This window comes from Schistocerca cancellata, chromosome 5 (genome assembly GCF_023864275.1).
Source record: "Schistocerca cancellata isolate TAMUIC-IGC-003103 chromosome 5, iqSchCanc2.1, whole genome shotgun sequence".
Taxonomy (NCBI): Eukaryota; Metazoa; Arthropoda; class Insecta; order Orthoptera; family Acrididae; genus Schistocerca; species Schistocerca cancellata.
The window spans coordinates 803970949-803991108 of NC_064630.1; the positions used below are offsets into that span (position 1 = coordinate 803970949).

The 20160-nt window shown below is 44.0% G+C and overlaps 1 protein-coding gene across 1 annotated transcript in view; it reads right to left on the reverse strand.

The window, feature by feature from the left end:
- The window catches only part of LOC126187578 (discoidin domain-containing receptor tyrosine kinase B-like), a 435420-nt gene that overhangs the window by 82355 nt on the left and 332905 nt on the right, over window positions 1-20160 (reverse strand). The window contains exon 8 of the mRNA XM_049928745.1: window positions 14322-14529. Within this exon, the coding sequence (XP_049784702.1) occupies window positions 14322-14529 (208 nt within the window). The remainder of the gene's footprint in view (window positions 1-14321; window positions 14530-20160) is intronic.

The window sequence follows — 20160 nt, forward strand, 5'->3', positions numbered from 1 at the left end:
TTTATAAACGTGTAGCATCACATGCCGGCACATGGCACCCGTTGTTATACACTCCATACACATTACGATTGATGACGACGTAAGAGAAAATTTAAATTTGTTTGCTACTTGTTAGTCAGTTCACTGTACTGCACTAAAATTTAGCAGAGGATTTAAATACTTGTTGTTAGTTTTTCACTCGACAAAGTAGAAAAAAATTTATATTGTAGTGCGCCTCTTCCAGCTAAAGTTTAGAACTTCCTTCGCGAAAGGCACAGTGTGTCGTCATTGAGAATGGGGGAAAAGCAGGGAAGAAGGACAAAACATTATGACATGAACTTATGAGTGACATGCACCGTCATGTGAATAGCAACAAATCCCGGTTGCCTCGGTCTGTAGGTTTATGTGTTACAATCCCAAGGAGGTGTTTTCGTAGCATACTTCCCGCACGTATTAATTAACTGATTTTAGGATAAATTAGCCACACATGGAGCGATGTCACACCATCTGATACAAAGTATCAAAATTTTGGCCCTGTCCACTTTCGGTATTTCTCACTTCTCGAGTACCACTCGTACGGAAACAAATTTTGTGAATGAAGAATAGAAGAAGTAGGCCACTAGATGTCACAGGATTTACCTCAGAACCATTAGTGCCAGTTGTTTCATAAAACCGTTAGTCATTTCATGAAAGTTAATTATTCTGCGGAATTATGTATTATTTCATTCTAATGGTATCACTGCCATGCAATTTGAGCGTGCAGTGCAGACATCTAAGGTAGTAAGGCATAGTTACCTAACGCTAATAACGAAATCTGTCTACAGTATTTTCAGGAGAGATAAAAAGTACGACTTAAGATTTAAAAGTCTAAGTCCCAGCATAAAAACAAGACCAGACACACTTTGCGGCCCCATTGATAGAGTTCTGCTTCAACACAATAACGCACAGCCTCACGCAGCAAACATTGAGATACACAACTATCCAGGAGTGCTGCTGTGATGTGAGCCCGATTAGCCTATATTCCTCGAAATTTGTGCCGTCACACTACTTCTTTTCGATCAGACATATTCAAAAGACTCATTGAATAACGAAGACGCATTTCAGTTTTGGTTCAAAACCTTCAAGTCCAAACACTTCACATTGGTCGTCTAATACAGGAATTAGCATAGCTTTTGGCAGTGTCATCGATGGTAGTGAAAACGATTCTCAATAAGTCACATGTAAAATCCTTTATCATAGAAAAACAACACTGCGAATTTTTCGAATGAACGTTCCTAACATTTTACGCTTGAAAAAAATTTTTAGGCGACTGTCAGCACTATCGATATACTAGAAGAAATGCATGATTCACACTGTGCAATCGTATAACGCAGGGTGTGTATCACGCATTTCTCCACGTATTTCACTTATCGTTACTCATCTACACTCCTGGAAATTGAAATAAGACCACCGTGAATTCATTGTCCCAGGAAGGGGAAACTTTATTGACACATTCCTGGGGTCAGATACATCACATGATCACACAGACAGAACCACAGGCACATAGACACAGGCAACAGAGCATGCACAATGTCGGCACTAGTACAGTGTATATCCACCTTTCGCAGCAATGCAGGCTGCTATTCTCCCATGGAGACGATCGTAGAGATGCTGGATGTAGTCCTGTAGAACGGCTTGCCATGCCATTTCCACCTGGCGCCTCAGTTGGACCAGCGTTCGTGCTGGACGTGCAGACCGCGTGAGACGACACTTCATCCAGTCCCAAACATGCTCAATGGGGGACAGATCCGGAGATCTTGCTGGCCAGGGTAGTTGACTTACACCTTCTAGAGCACGTTGGGTGGCACGGGATACATGCGGACGTGCATTGTCCTGTTGGAACAGCAAGTTCCCTTGCCGGTCTAGGAATGGTAGAACGATGGGTTCGATGACGGTTTGGATGCACCGTGCACTATTCAGTGTCCCCTCGACGATCACCAGTGGTGTACGGCCAGTGTAGGAGATCGCTCCCCACACCATGATGCCGGGTGTTGGCGCTGTGTGCCTCGGTCGTATGCAGTCCTGATTGTGGCGCTCACCTGCACGGCGCCAAACACGCATACGACCATCATTGGCACCAAGGCAGAAGCGACTCTCATCGCTGAAGACGACACGTCTCCATTCGTCCCTCCATTCACGCCTGTCGCGACACCACTGGAGGATGGCTGCACGATGTTGGGGCGTGAGCGGAAGACGGCCTAACGGTGTGCGGGACCGTAGCCCAGCTTCATGGAGACGGTTGCGAATGGTCCTCGCCGATACCCCAGGAGCAACAGTGTCCCTAATTTGCTGGGAAGTGGCGGTGCGGTCCCCTACGGCACTGCGTAGGATCCTACGGTCTCGCTGCGTCGCTGCGTCGCTGCGGTCCGGTCCCAGGTCGACGGGCACGTGCACCTTCCGCCGACCACTGGCGACAACATCGATGTACTGTGGAGACCTCACGCCCCACGTGTTGAGCAATTCGGCGGTACGTCCACCCGGCCTCCCGCATGCCCACTATACGCCCTCGCTCAAAGTCCGTCAACTGCACGTACGGTTCACGTCCACGCTGTCGCGGCATGCTACCAGTGTTTGCGATGGAGCTCCGTATGCCACGGCAAACTGGCTGACACTGACGGCGGCGGTGCACAAATGCTGCGCAGCTAGCGCCATTCGACGGCCAACACCGCGGTTCCTGGTGTGTCCGCTGTGCCGTGCGTGTGATCATTGCTTGTACAGCCCTCTCGCAGTGTCCGGAGCAAGTATGGTGGGTCTGACACACCGGTGTCAATGTGTTCTTTTTTCCATTTCCAGGAGTTTACAATAATATTTTTAACAGAAAGTGAAAGAAAAATGGTCTTGGATATCTGACTTCAATTCTACAATGTCGGTTTTCACAACGAATTCTCACTACTCGGCAAACGTTACTAACAAGTTATATACACACATCAGCAAAACTTTTGCATGAGCACTACACTTCCGACATTCATTGCACAGTAAACCAAAAATTGACTGAAGCCTGTGTATATATTTATTTTATTGTGTCTGCATCACGAAATAAAAAAAATAGAAAAAGTAGTTGTGCAACGGTAAAATCGTCTGTTTCACATCGGTGAGCAACATCAGTACGTGGTGTAACGTCCCACTGCTCGAATGCGGGCTTGAATCCGTCGTGGCACACCATAAACGTTTACTGATATGGGGCTGTGTTTCAAATGCTGATGCCCCTAAGAGTGGCTGCTGGGTTAGCCTCTACCCACCCGGATCCAGTCACGGAAGAGCCGACTGCCTCGAGTGCAAGTGTGCAGTTTGTTACTGCTGAACTGGATGCAGCTGGCGAGAGGCTCGTATCGCTGCCAGCGATAACCGAATTCCTGCACTTCCCTACTCTCGCACCGATGTACAGTGAGCGCGCAGCAAGCTCGCAGCCAAACGGGAAATTTGTATTGTTTAGGATCGAGGCATGCCAGGTGTTTAACGGAATATAATACCTGTGAAATAACTGGCGTTGCAGCCGCATTTCGAAATTCAGCCAGAGCGGAATTCAGCGTTCCACCGCTACCCGATTCTGCATTCCTGTGACGCACTATCGAAGTGCGCACCACATACCTTGTTCCCACAGCTCTATTACGATATTTGCATTTCCGTATCGGCAAATTCGCTCGACAATTATTATGCGAAGCCATGTGAAACCGATAATTCGACATTCGGTTCTGTATACACAGATTGAAAAGACCGTGTTTTTTCCCATTTGTCCTAATAATTTCGCAAAATAATATCCAGTGATAAAAATACTACCTTGTCAAGGAAAAAACGTCGAATTTAGTGGAATTCTGTTAATGGAATTACTGTGGAGATATTCATTCGTTTATTATTCATACGAATTCTATAGGGGATGTCCAATAAGTAATGCAACACATTTTTTCTTCTGATACAACTTTCGTTCATATTATTTATGGATCATATGTTGAAAACAATAGACTGGCTGGGTGAGATTAAGATATGTGAACACAAAATAAGCAGTCTTGCATATGCGGATGACTTAGTTGTGATGGCAGATTCGATTGAAAGTTTGCAAAGTAACATTTCAGAGGTAGATCAGAAATGTAAGGACTATGGTATGAAGATTAGCATCTCCAAAACGAAAGTAATGTCAGTGGGAAAGAAATATAAACGGATTGAGTGCCAAATAGGAGGAACAAAGGTAGAACAGGTGGACGGTTTCAAGTACTTAGGATGCATATTCTCATAGGATGGCAACATAGTGAAAGAACTGGAAGCGAGGTGTAGCAAAGCTAATGCAGTGAGCGCTCAGCTACGATCTACTCTCTTCTGCAAGAAGGAAGTCAGTACCAAGACTAAGTTATCTGTGCACCGTTCAATCTTTCGACCAACTTTGTTGTATGGGAGCGAAAGCTGGGTGGATTCAGGTTACCTTATCAACAAGGTTGAGGTTACGGATATGAAAGTAGCTAGGATGATTGCAGGTACTAGTAGATGGGAACAATGGCAGGAGGGTGTCCACAATGAGGAAATCAAAGAAAAACTGGGAATGAACTCTTTAGATGTAGCAGTCAGGGCGAACAGGCTTAGATGGTGGGGTCATGTTACACGCATGGGAGAAGCAAGGTTACCCAAGAGACTCAATGATTCAGCAGTAGAGGGTAGGAGGAGTCGGGGCAGACCGAGGAGAAGGTACCTGGATGCGGTTAAGAATGATTTTGAAGTAATAGGTATAATATCAGAAGAGGCACCAATGTTAGCACTGAATAGGGGATCATGGAGGAACTGTATAAGAGGGGTTATGCTCCAGACTGAACGCTGAAAGGCAGAATCAGTCTTAAATGATGATGATGATGATACAACTTTCGTTTTATTAACGTTGCAATACATCATATTATTCCCTCATTTTTTAGCAACAAATCCTTATTTTCCAATGTAATCTACGTTCAATGTAAAGACCTTACGCCACCTTACTGGCCGGGCCTGTAAGCCCGCATGGCACCACTCCACTGGTCGACATCGGAGCTAACGTTTCTGAATCAATAAACTCCCCATCATCCACGTACTGCTTCCTGCGAAGGAATCTTTCAGCGGGCTGAACAGACGGAAGTCGGAAGGTGCAAGATCCGGGCTGTATGGTGGATGAAGAGGAACTGCACAGTGAAGTTTTGTGAACTCTTCTGGGATGTGCAGTCTTGTGTCAGACATTGAGCTGTCATGGAGAAGGTCGTTTGCATTTTTGTGGCGACCAGCACGCTGAAGTCGTTTATTCAACTTCTTAAATATACTTCAGAGTTGATCGTTGCACCATTCAGGACGACATAAAACGGAATATCCCCTTACTTGTCCCAGAAGAAAGTCGCCATGAGTTTACCGGCTGAGGGTACGACCCTGAACTCTTTCTTCGGAGGCGCCACTCTATGTCTTGTCGTTTTGTTACCAGTCCGAAGTGATGAACCCATGTTTCATCGCCCGAGATGGTGTTGGACAAAAAATTGTCACCAGCAGCATAGTAACCCTCTAGCAATTCCGCAGAAGCAGTGCTTCGTTGCTCTTTATGATCTTCTGTTATATAGCAAGGAAAACCAGCGAGTTGGGGTTTGACTGTGATGTGTCGATCACCTCTGTTGTATTCTCCAACAGTTTATTGAGCATAACTTCTTCTACAATACAATAGCTGGCTGTACAATAGATATAGACGTTCCTCTCGGTCGGCTGGTACTTCGATCGGCGGTGCAGTACAGCGGCTTCGGTGATACCTTCTCGGAGACTCTGCTATAGCGGTTGCCATTAGCAGCGGACGAAGACTGGTCTGCCTTCGACCGGCAGTGCCTATATAGTGAGCTGAAGCCAATAAAAACCCGGAGTAGTAGGAATCCGTGGCCGGATATGTCGCGGCGACCTCTGCAAGGATTGGTTCCTATTAAATGACTGGACTCTTCGCATGTTTACCTGATGTCTTCGCCTGTTTGGCTTTTGGTTTGTTTCCCTCATAGCGTGGCTGTTATGCGGTGCTGCCTGCCATTTAGGGGAACCCGATGGCAGACAGTACAACCTCGAAAGAGAGACCGCCCACAAACCCCCCTCGAAAGAGAGTTTCCGCAAGTTCCAACATTGCATGCGTCACAGCTATGTGCGGTCAGCCGGCACACGGGGTCTCGGACAGTTTTACGTGACCTTTTTGCGGTGATGACAGGTGGTTTTCTCAGCTAATCACCGGACATTGTTCCCCGCCAGGCCTCCATAGGCATTCTGCAATCGCCTGTGAACATCTCCGATGCTCTGGATTTCTGCGAAAAGAAACTTAATGCAGCTCTCTGCTTGATACTCACCTCTGTTACAAACGCCATTTTGAAGACTACGCACGGACCCACCACCTGTCGGGACTTTACAAAACTGTACGGGCTGAAGCGGGAATATTCCACGATGTTCCACAGCAAATTCTGCAGTTTTTTAGCCAAAATTGGCAGAGAAAAAATGCGTTGCGTTACCACTCATCGCATCTGGTATACATTTAAGGATAGGAAGTTTAATCTCCGGCAGATCTTTGTTGGCTTCCATCTCTGACGTTCCTGTACTTATGTCGAAAGTAGCAGTTTCCATTTTGTTTCTAATTCCACGTCGAACTAGACGTCACAGTACTAAAAGCTCACAACGGAAAGTTCCACATTGTTTAACGCTGTTTGTGATGTCTGCTTCTCTGACGTAGGCGTGCAACCACAATTTATTTGCAAGACAGAATCAGTCATAGAATCATTAGAAAATGATTCAGGGCTGCTCTAGAACAAATTATTGCATTGGGTATGGATACAACCAAGACCGCAGCGTTGCTAGAGACGTACTATACCGAAGCTGTACTATATAGACAGTTCCTGAGAGAGGATGGGATAATCCGAGACAGAAAATAGGCCATTATAGGCAAGCAATATCACGATCAGGAATGCAGTCGGAGTCTGAAGTTACATGTAAGGATGTCGGTAGTGACTAAAGCTGTAAAACTACCGTAGGCTACGGTAGACGACCATAAAGAAGCACAGACTGCGGTAGTTCTCCTGGTAGTTATCGTCAATTAATGTAGTACCCGCGTTACCTGAACGTTGTGCGTGTGTGTTGCATACCGATTGTCGTTACCGAATACCGATCGCTTTCTTTACGCATATGATCATTGTCTTACTAGTTTCCTCTGAAAATCGGAAGCGGTGAATTGTGTAGAAACTTAGTGAGGATATGTAAAGGTCTAGGTAACGTGTGGAACATTTTTGATGTACATAGTTATCCTCCCATCTTAAGAATAACAGTATTTACAGTAGAATTGAAATTAGCAATGTTTACGTCAGTTTTTATTCCAAATTTGTTTTGTAACCTTAAACAGAGGGATGCTGTGGTAAAAATGAAGAAAACAACACAGATAAATCACGCAGCTGTAGACAATGCAATTTGTTCAACATAAAAAGTAAAATAAAACAGTACTTGCCTAAAAAGTAATTGCTTTGGTAACATAAAAGCGTAGGAACTACGGGATCAACTACTTTTTATAACTATTGAAATGCAATTTATATTCTTGAAGGATATAAAATGCACAATAGACTAACACTGAATAATGTGCGGTTTTAATTACGTCCAAAATAAACAATCCAACAAACGGAAAAAGAAGGAGGAATCACCGGCTCCCATTTATTCTCTTACATTTTCCTTTAAGTTTCTTTCCTTACCAATTCCACCAATACTACCGGCAATCCTACAATTTACTACGTTATTATGAAGTGTGCCCAAACTACTGTTCGGTAGTGAACTAAATGCAGCTGCTTACAAAAATGGACCTAGCGCTCAAGTGGCAGCTGTCAAGGGACTCCGAGCGGCCATAGGGTACAGCCGTGTCAGTTGCTGTTGGCTGTTAGATTCAGCAAACTGAAAGCGAGCAGGTGAGTCCCCACACACTTTCCCCAAGTACGTCACTTAAAGGCTGTTTGACAAACTTATACTGAACCTTTCGCAGCGTGTAGACACACTCGGTGTGTCTCTATTTTCTATAAAGTGTGTTAAGAATAAACAGAAGACAGAAATCAATGGCTACTACGACTAACAGAAGAAACTCGAACGAGCAAGATGAACGTACAGTCCCGGCTGCTGCACTGCAGTGCATTTAAGTTGTGGCGTTCTTTACGGCAAACCTACTTCCCTCACCAAGAGCGCTACTCTCTCTTTGGTTCATGGGCAAACTGTAGCGGGGAGAGATCTACCGCCGACAGAAACCCCCTCGCAAGTGGACGCTGAATGGACCACCGTTGCTACTAAAGTAGGGTATCGCCATCACAATTCTTAGGAGCCGGCGACCATGTCACGTAAAGGGGGCGAGTGAGCCACTCTGTTCCTTCGGGTAATACACGCTACAGGGCCTCCGATAGTCGTGATACGTCCAGGGGGCGTTTTAAAAGGCGAAGCGGAACATGAAAATTTCCTCCGTCTAAAGCTACCTGTATACTCAGCAAACCACTGTGAACTTCATGGCAGAGGATCCGTGCCATTCTCGTATGGAGCGCGAGAAGAAATGTTGCTTTAACCCCACTGCGTGCACTGTAGTTAGTCTTGTCTTCGCGATTCCTACGGGAACTATATGTATGGAATAGCGGTAGGTGCCTATAAGTCAGCTTATGTCAAGACATTCCTCCTACCAGGAGAGAGAGAGAAAAAATAATTACAATAGCGGGATGAAGGAATAGTGTATAAGTACGAGGTGCATTCAAGTTCTAAGGCCTCCGATTTTTTTTCTCTGGATTGGAAAGAGATAGAAACATGCGCATTGTTTTAAAATGAGGCCGCGTTCATTGTCAATACGTCCCAGAGATGGCAGCACCGTACGGCAGATGGAATTTTACCGCCAGCGGCAAGAATGAGAACTGTTTTAAATACTTAAAATGGCGACGTTTTCCTTACTTGAATAGCGTGCAATCATTAGTTTTCTGAATTTGCGTGGTGTGAAACCAACTGAAATGCATCGACAGTTGAAGGAGACACGTGGTGATGGAGTTATGGATGTGTCGAAAGTGCGTTCGTGGGTGCGACAGTTTAATGAAGGCAGAACACCGTGTGACAACAAACCGAAACAACCTCGGGCTCGCACAAGCCGGTCTCACGACATGATCGAGAAAGTGGAGAGAATTGTTTTGGGGGATCGCCGAATGACTGTTGAACAGATCGCCTCAAGAGTTGGGATTTCTGTGGGTTCTGTGCACACAATCCTGCATGACGACCTGAAAATGCGAAAAGTGTCATCCAGGTGGGTGCCACGAATGCTGACGGACGACCACATGGCTGCCCGTGTGGCATGTTACCGAGCAATGTTGACGCGCAACGACAGCATGAATGAGACGTGGATGCCATTTTTCAATCCAGAAACAAAGCGCCAGTAAGCTCAATGGAAGCACACAGATTCACCGCCACGAAAAAATTTCGGGTAACAGCCAGTGCTGAAAAAATGATGGTGTCCATGTTCTGGGACAGCGAGGGCGTAATCCTTACCCATTGCGTTCCAAAGGGCACTACGGTAACAGGTGCATCATACGAAAATGTTTTGAAGAACAAATTCCTTCCTGCACTGCAACAAAAACGTTCGGGAAGGGTTGCGCGTGTGCTGTTTCACCAAGACAACGCACCCGCACATCGAGCTAACGTTACGCAACAGTTTCTTCGTGATAACAACTTTGAAGTGATTCCTCATGCTCCCTACTCACCTGACCTGGCTCCTAGTGACTTTTGGCTTTTTCCAACAATGAAAGACACTCTCCGTGGCCGCACATTCACCAGCCGTGCTGCTATTGCCTCAGCGATTTTCCAGTGGTCAAAACAGACTCCTAAAGAAGCCTTCGCCGCTGCCATGGAATCATTGCCTCAGCGTTGTGAAAAATGTGTACGTCTGCAGGGCGATTACGTCGAGAAGTAACGAAAGTTTCATCGATTTCGGGTGAGTAGTTAATTAGAAAAAAAAATCGGAGGCCTTAGAACTTGAATGCACCTCGTACATTGCTGTGCAAATCTTAAGGATAAATTTATCTTCCGCATGGCAAGTCACTGCCAAAAACATAGCTCGATGAAACTTGCACCTTATAAGTACATAGAAATAGCTGCTACAATATAATGCGGAAGGTAACTGAAGCAAATGAGCAATTAGGCGAACAGAAATGATACTTTATTCAAAGATAATAATTATACTGAAGTCACCGTGATTCATAATGGTCCGCCGGAGATAAGGCTGGACGTGGTTCTCATTAGGGTTAGCGAATACTACGGACCGTAAATTATGCTTTGCTGGTTCACTCATCTTGGACATGGGGAGATAGTGTTATGTGGTAGGGCGTTCCGATTCGCCAACAGCGAGGTTGACAGTGTCAGGTGGTCGTTGGTGCACGTGTAATTGCTGCATAGGTCTCCCCAATGCCTCTCACACTTGCTCGATCCTACGTAAGTCGTTGGGAAAGGACAGGTGAGTCCATTCGCCAAATATCCTCTCGTTCCAAGGGCTGCTCCTTCCGCGCACTCCAATTTGATTGCACAGTACCATCCATAAAAATGATCAGGGACAAACAAAGCTCTGAAAGCACGCAAATTGGGAAGGAGTACAGTGGCACAACAGCGTTGAACGGTGAGTGTATTGTGCTCAAACATTTGGAGGTCAGCACGCCCACGCAATATTACGCCTCATAACACCGTACCACGTTGACTACCATACTACCGTCTTCGACCGTACTGGACGTAACCGCATGTGCAGAGAGGTGGAAACATGTAATGCACCCACGAACACTGTCGAACGTGATCGGTTTGGTGCTCGAGGTTATATGGTATGGGGAGACGTAATGTTACATGCGTCTACTGACCTCCAAATCTTTGAAGATGGTATACTAATCGGTCAAAGTTATTCTGACACTTCACTCCTTTTTCACACGCATCTTTTCAAGTACGAATTCGGCCCTGACTTCATTGTTATGGGTGACAATGTGTCAACCGCAACACCGTACCACGTTGACTACCAAACTATCATCTTCGACCGTACTGGACGTAACCGCATGTGCCGAGAGGTGGAAACATGTAACGCACCCACGAACACTGTCGAACGTGATCGGTTTGGTGCTCGAGGTTATATGGTATGGGGAGACGTAATGTTACATGCGTGTACTGACCTCCAAATCTTTGAAGATGGTATACTAATCGGTCAACGTTATTCTGACACTTCACTCCTTTTCCACACGCGTCTTTTCAGGTACGAATTCGTCCCTGACTTCATTGTTATGGGTGACAATGTGTCAACCGCAGGTGGCTGGGACCTTGAACGAGAGCATATTCGGCGAACTGATTAGCCTTCCCGTTCTCCCACTTAAATCGACCACGAGCGGGATGCGTTGCAGAGACGTACTACAACACGTTCACCTGGCACCGACGACCATCCAGCGGCTGGAGGAATGGAAAATAGTGCACGGCCCTTTGGTCGAGTGGTTCACGACAATAACATGCCTGTAATGGGCTGGCATGCAGAGTGTCCTGACCTGAACCCTATATAACACCTTTGGGATGTTTTGGAAAGTCTACTTCGTGCCAGGCCTCACCGACCGGCATCGATTCCTCTCCTCAGTGCAGCACTCCGTGAAAAATGGGCTGCCGTTCCCCAAGAAACCTTCCAGCACCTGACTGAACGTATGACTGCGAGAGTGGGAGCTACCGTCAAGGCTGAGAGTGGGTCAACGCCACATTGAATTCCAGCATTACCGATGGAGGGCGCCAGGAACTTACAAGTCATTTTCAGCAAAGTGTCAGGGTACTTCTGATCACGTAGAGTATATGTCACGTAACAGTCTGCCATTGTGTTCTGATGTTGGCAACGATACATACATTTAATATCCTATTGTTGTATGCCTGTTAGGTATTGTTGATGTGGTATTTAGGCAGCAGTATGCAGGAAGAGGTCAATGTCTGGTGCTTCAACTACTGAAGATTTTTTCTGAGTAAGATTATATTTTACAATTTTCTGTCCAAATTTATCTTGCAGTGTTTACAACGTTTGCTTGATGATGAGGTTAAGATGCTGAAATTTCTGATATAGTCTGCCTACGTAATACAATTCACTATTATGGTTCCCAATCCTGTTTTTAGATGTGCTACAAATTAATTACACTAAGCAGAACGTTCAAAATAATGATTCCTTCTTATTCAGAGGCCTGCCTGTTCACTAAATACTGGCTATTCTTGAGGAATAGGAAGAAGTTGCAACACATCTACTTATAAAGCCTCCTGAAACTAATACGGAATCTGGTGGAGATTCTCGTGTAGCAGATTGGGGTAGAAAGAGCTAATATTGGACCACTGCAACTTCAGGGTGGCGCAAAAGAAGCTGAGGAACTCCAAGAAGAATGTGCTGTAAATGTAATATTTGTTTGTGGATAGAGTGTTTTGTACCTATCACAGAAGGTGGGTATTGTTGCCTAAACAGACTATAAATGAGAAATACTGCGTTATTCTATTGGCTGTCATGTATTTCATTTATTTGGGTGTTTCACCAAGCGTGACGTACCGGTTTTAGCAAAATGGTACAGCCAAACATTCAGGAAGCACTTCTCACACTGAGAGGAAGAAAATATGTTATATGTACATGGGTACAGAAACGCCTTAGAGGTTAATTCCTACAGCTCTTCAGCAAATTAATTATGGGAAACGCACTATAAATGAACACATCAGCAAAGTATGAAACAAATGGTTCAAAAATGAAATGTTCGAAATACCGTCCGTTAGCAAGGATGCATGCATCAACCAGTCATCACATTGAATCCCTGATGCTTTGACGTATGACTGTGTATTGTTTAACAGTCTTCCGCAATAAGGCACACAGACTTTGTTGAACTTGTACCGGCATTCTGTACACAATAGCTTTCAAATTCCCCACAAAATAAATTCCCCACAAATTAAATTCTGGTGGGCGTAGGTCAGAAGTACACGGAGTCCAAGGGATTCGTCCACCTGTACCTACACATCTACTAAGCAATCTTTTTTTTCAGCTGCTTAGGAACCGCAACACTAAAATGAGGACGTGATCTATCGTACTTGAAGTACTTGTCTTGTCCCACTCGTAAAGGTACCTCTTCTAGCAAAACAGTAGACTATGACAGGTTTCTCCGTTGAGCCTGGGTGGAAGAACATGAAGTCTGACAAACAGTCACCAAAGAATGTCGGCCCAAACGTTGACAGAAAATCTTTGTCGATGACTTGACTGCACAATTTCGTAAGGTTTCTGGACGGTATATAATAAGGAATACGAGTGGACCGAAACATGAACCCTGTGGGACTCCCTACTTCATTTCTGTCTTGTCACTAAAATTTTTTCTTCTTCCTACATTGTCTGAGTTATTCACTACAACTTTTTGCATTATATTTGGTAAGTATTATTGAAACCAGCTGTGTTCCCCACGATTAATGTGAATATCAAGAGAAGTATAAAATTACCTCTAACAGGGATATAAAACATTAGCAGACCCGTGTCCATAGAACACGTTTTATTTTCCTATCTGTGAGTAAAGTTTCCTGAAAGGTTGTCCATGCCTTTTTTAACACCCAGCGTATGTTCCACACTATGCTTTTTAAATAATTAATTATTTTTAAGAGTTATGCTTGCGGTATTATGTTCCGTTTATGGCAATAAATATATAATTATGTAATTTATAAAATTCAAAAGTGAAAAATCAATTGACACAGAAGGGGGATAAAGTCAAAGATATCAACAAATGAAAAAAGGTATATAATAGCAGGATCACTGCGTACATCTCTAATGAAATCTTTCCTTTCCCTGAAAACCTGTAACTATTACGAGCCTCCAAAGTCAAGTAAGCTTAAGATACCTGCTCTAGTTTATTTTGTTCTGACGCCATGTTACAAATTAGGCAAAGGTGAGACATTGCATATACACAAGGTATTCTCTTGCTGATACTGTGAGTGCTGTATCATAGTAAGTTCATCACCACTTTCATTTCAGTCAGATAATAACTTTAACAGCATCACCACAAGTAACTCTTGTCTCACCGTAACGTTTGTATGACATTATGATGTTTTCCTTGCGGACACATCATACCAGAAGTAGTCAAAATGTTAAAATTGTCATTTCGAGAAAACGAAATTTTTTGTTTGTCTACAGGTACGTGTCTCAACTACTGGAACACAATGAAATCCCTGCGCCGCAGTACTGTAGCCCGCCACAAGTGTCTCCAAACCAAGACGGCTCAGCCCAGCGGTAGGTAATGCAAAATTTGCGCCTATACCGTGCAAACACACTCTGACGAACCTACCTGAATCGAAGGTGACCTCGCTGATCATGATCCACCTGTTGGCGAAGTGCAGCCGCAGCTTGACGAAGCGGCCGACGCGGTGGTGCAGCTTGATGGAGATGTTGCGCGAGTTCTCGAAGATGCAGTCCTCGATGTAGGTGTACGTGATGGGCTCCCCGTCGTAGTGCTTGCCGCCCACGCTGAACAGCACGTTCGCCTCCGAAAACACCTGAAAGGAAACCAATCGAATATTAATATATTTTAATACACTAATGGCCATTAAAATTGCTACACCACAACGATGTCGTGCTACAGACGTGAAATTTAACACACACGAAGAAGATGCTGCGATATGCAAATGATTAGCTTTTCAGAGCATTCACGCAAGGTTCGCGCCGGTGGCGACACCTACAACGTGTTGACATGAGGAATGTTTCCAACCGATTTCTCATACACAAACAGCAGTTGACCGGCGTTGTCTGGTGAAACGTTGTTAAAAAAATGGTTCAAATGGCTCTGAGCACTATGGGACTTAACATCTGTTGTCATCAGTCCCCTAGAACTTAGAACTACTTAAACCTAACTAACCTAAGGACATCACACACATCCATGCGCGAGGCAGGATTCGAACCTGCGACCGTAGCAGTCCCGCGGGTCCGGACTGAACGCCTAGAACCGCTAGACCACCGCGGCCGGCGAAACGTTGTTGTGATGTCTCGTGTAAGGAGGAGAAATGCGTACCATCACGTTTCCGACTTTGATATAGGTCGGATTGTAGCCTATCGCGATTGCGGTTTATTGTATCGAGACATTGCTGCTCGCGTTGGTCGAGATCCAATGACTGTTAGCAGAATACGGAATTGGTGGGTTCAGGAGGGTAATAAGGAACGCTCGATCCGAACGGCCTCGTATCACTAGCAATCGAGATGACAGGCATCTTATCCGCATGGCTGTAACGGATCGTGCAGCCACGTCTCGATCCCTGACTCAACAGATGGGGACGTTTGCAAGACAACCACCATCTGCACGAACAGTTCGACGACGTTTGCAGCAGCATGGACTATCAGCTCGTGGACCATGGCTGCGGTTACCCTTGACGCTGCATCACAGAGAGGAGCACTTGCGATGGTGTTCTCAACGACGAACCTGGGTGCACGAATCGCAAAACGTCATTTTTTCGAATGAATTCAGGTTCTCTTTACTGCATCATGGTCGAATCCGTGTTTGGCGACATCACGGTGAACGCACATTGGAAGCGTGTATTCGTCATCACCATACTGGCGTATCGCCCGGCATGATGGTATGGGGTACCATTGGTTACACGTCTCGGTCACCTCTTGTTCGCAATGACGGCTCTTTGAACAGTGGACGTTACATTTCAGAAGTGTACGACCCATGGCTCTACCCACCATTCAATCCCTGCGAAACCCTACATTTCAGCAGGTTAATGCACGACCGCATGTTGAAGGTCCTGTACGGGCCTTTCTGGATACGCGAAATGTTCGACTGCTGCCCTGGCCGGCACATTCTCCAGATCTCTCACCAAGTGAAAACGTCTGGTCCATGGTGGCCGAGAACTGCCTCGTCACAATACGCCGCTCACTACTCATGATGAACTGTGGTATCATATTGAAACTGCATGGGCAGCTGTATCTGTAAACACCATCCAAGCTCTGTTTGACTCAATGCCCAGGCGTATCAAGGTCGTTATTACAGCCAGAGGTGGTTGTTCTGGGTACTGATTTCTCAGGATCTATGCACCCAAAGTGTTTGAAAATGTAATCACATGTCAGTTCTAGTATAATATATTTGTCCAATGAATACCCGTTTATCATCTGCATTTCTTCTTGGTGTAGCAATTTTAATGGCCAGTAGTGTAATACCGTTGGAAACAAGGGGAGGTCTTTCCGTATTTGTCAAGGCAGTCGTTTCGTAGACCTCACTTACACGCAAAAGTCCTTTCCGAAATTCAAGAGTCAGTTAATGAGTCAATCTTATATTCACTTCTCTTCTTATGATATTGTCGCCGACGACATTATCGTTTTTCACGTCCCTCTAACATGAATTTAAAGAGTTTTCTGTGGTTATCTTCAAGCAGCTCTTACAGAAAATATTATTTTGACTTTTTTGTCCAGGGCGGACTTCAAGCTGTCATGTCACATATATGGAAAACACATCTTTCAATCTATCCTCCTCTCTTTCCCATCTTCCGCTGCCGTTTACACTACACTCAATATCTGTAAAGACACTATGTTTCATGCATAAATTCTTCCTCGTGTTGACCCAACAGACAACGGTTTCACCTGGCTAAATAACAACTCTCGACTGCACACGGTTCGTCCCGTGTACGTTATGCGTCCTTCAGAAACCCGTTCCCTCTAAAATTCGAGGCTCCAGAAGTTAAATACGACTGTACATTGCGCTTTACCGATAAGGATTTTCGTTACTGGTAAATGACTAACGAGGAATACCTAGAGGATAATTGCAAGACTGTAGCAGCAGGCACTGTGAGGGGGGAAATGTCGCTTATAGGGAAATTAAGGAGATCTTTGGACAAAAGAGAAGCAGTTGCGTGAAAATTAAGAGCTCAGATGGCAAACCGCTACTAAGCACAGAAGGGAAAACTGAAAGGTAAAAGAAATGAATATAATTTCTATGCAGGGCTAATGAACTTCAAGGCAATATCTTAGAAAAAGGTGAAAATTATATGAAGATGACAAGAAAGACTTGGAGGAGAATCTGAAAGAGTACCGCAAGACGTAAGTCGAAACAAGGTGCCTGGAGTAAATTAAACTACCTCAGAATTACTGAGAATCCTGATAGAGGCAGAAAATGCCACATTATTCCACCTGATGTACAAATTAAACGAGACAAGCAAAGTATCGCCGATGTCAAGAAGAACGTAATAATTACAATTCCAAAGACGGCAGGTACTGACCAGTGTGAATATTTCCCAAGTATCGGTTTCATAAGTCGTAGGTTTGGGAAATCATGATAATTATTTACAGAAAATAAATTATGTTTGGGCTCCGAAGAAATGTAGGAACACGCAAGGCAGTTCTGACCGTACGACGTATGGTAGAAAATCGAAGAAAGGCAAACCAACGTTTATAAATTTGTAGACTTAGAGAAATTATGGAAATTTTTGGGCACCGTTAACTACGCTACACTCTTCACAGTTCTTAAGCTGGCACATACAGGATACAGGGAATAAGACATTAACTGCAACTTGTACAGAAAAAGAACTTCAATTATACGAGTCGATGAACGTGCAAGGAAAGCTGCGGTTAAGAAGGGAGTGGGAGCGAGTTGTCGTCTATCCGCTATGTTATTTCCTTTGTACATTGAGAAAGTAGCAAATAAAACCTATAAGAAATTAGGAAAAGGAAAGAAATTCAGGGAGTTCAAATAAAAAATTTAAGGTTAGCTGATGGCATTGCCATTCTGTCAGTGATGGCAAAAGGTCTTGGTAGATCAATTGAACGGAACGGATAATGTCTCGGAAGGAGGTTAAAAGATGTACTTCAAAAAAAGTAAAACAGAGGTGAAAGACTGTGGTGGAATTAAATCAGACGGTACTGAAGGATTTAGGTTAGAAAGTGAGATACTAAAAGGAATAGATTAGTTTTGTTTTAGCAAAATAACTAACGGTGACAGAAGTAGAGGGGATATAAACTGCAGACTGGCAATAGCAAGGAAAGCATTTCTGAAAATGAGTAATTTATTTACATTTAATGTAAACTGAAATGCTGAGAAGTACTGTTTGAAGACATTATACAGAAGTGATACGTGGGTATTGAGTTGAGACAAGAGAATAGAAGCTTATGAAATGGTTACTACAGAAGAATGCTGAAGGTGAAATGGGTAGATAGAATAAAGAATGACTAGATGGTGAATGTAAAAGGTATAAAAAGAAATTTATGGAACGATGGGACAACAATAAGTTATGTTTTGATAGCACACATTGTTGTTGTTGTGGTCTTCAATCCTGAGACTGGTTTGATGCAGCTCTCCATGCCACTCTATCCTGTGCAAGCCTCTTCATCTCCCAGTACCTACAACAACCTACATCCTTATGAATCTGTTTAGTATATACATCTCTTGGTCTCCCTCTACGATATATACTCTCTACGCTGCTCTCCAATACTAAATTGGTAATCCCTTGATCCCTCAGAACATGTCCTACCAACCGATCCCTTCTTCTAGTCATGTTGTGCCACAAGCTCCTCTTCTCCCCAATTCTATTCAATACCTCCTCATTAGTTATATGATCTACCCACTTAATTTTCAGCATTTTTCTGTAACACCACATTTCGAAAGCCTCTATTCTCTTCTTGTGCAAACTGTTTATCGTCCATGTTTCACTTCCATACATGGCTACACTCCATACAAATACTTTCAGAAACGACTTCCTGACACTTAAATCTATACTCGATGTTAACAAATTTCTCTTCTTCAGAAACGGTTTACTTGCCATTGCCAGTCTACATTTTATATCCTCTCTACTTCGACCATCATCAGTTATTTTGCTCCCCAAATAGCGAAACTCCGTTACTATTTTAAGTGTCTCATTTCCTAATCTAATTCTCTCAGCATCACCCGATTTAATTCGACTACATTCCATCATCCTCGTTTTGCTTTTATTGATGTTCATCTTATATCCTCTTTTCAAGAGACTGTAGATCCGTTCAACTGCTCTTCCAAGTACTTTGCTGTCTCTGATAGAATTACAATGTCATCGGCGTACCTCAAAAGTTTTATTTCTTCTCCCTGTATTTTAATACCTACTCCGAATTTTTCTTTTGCTTCCTTTACTGCTTGCTCAATATACAGATTGAATAACATCGGGGAGAGGCTACAACCCTGTCTCACTCCCTTCCCAACCACTGCTTCCCCTTCATGCCCCTCGACTCGTATAACTGCCATTTGGTTTCTGTACAAATTGTAAATAGCCTTTCGCTCCCTGTATTTTACTCCTGCTACGTTCAGAATTTGAAGGAGAATATTCCAGTCAACATTGTCAAAAGCTTTCTCTAAGTCTACAAATGCTAGAAACGTAGGTTTCCCTTTCCTTAATCTATCTTCTAAGACAAGTCGTAGGGTCAGTATTGCCTCACGTGTTCCAATATTTCTATGTAATCCAAACTGACCTTCCCCAAGGTCGGCTTCTACCAGTTTTTCCATACGTCTGTAAAGAATTCGCGTTAGTATTTTGCAGCCGTTAATTATCAAACTGATAGTTCGGTAATTTTCACATCTGCCAACACCTGATTTTTTTGGGATTGGAATTATTATGTTCTTCTTGAAGTCTGAGGCTATTTCGCCTGTCTCATACATCTTGCTCTCCAGGTGGTAGAGTTTTGTCAGGAGTGGCTCTCCCAAGGCTGTCAGTAGTTCTAATGGAATGTTGTCTACTACTGGGGCCTTGTTTCGATTCAGGTCTTTCATTGCTCTGTCAAACTCTTCACGCAGTATCATATCTCCCATTTCATCTTCATCTACATCCTCTTCCATTTCCATAATATTGTCCTGAAGTACACATTATCAGATACGAAACAGTCGTCAATCTGGCAGAGGGAGAAAGTGTGGGGAGTAAAAACTGTATAGAGAGACCATGGGATGAATACAGTACACAGGTTAGAATCGATGAGCGTTGCAATAGTTACGCAGAGACGAAAAGGCTTGCGCAGAATAGACTAGCGTTGAGTGTTGTATCAAACCAATCTTCCGACTATAGACCACAACAACAACAACAACATGTAACATAAGTAGTTGCAGGAAGTATTATATCTTCAGAATGTAGGCATTGTTCACATCGCACAGAGAACACGTTTTATAGTCATTCGCGCTAACAAGTGTT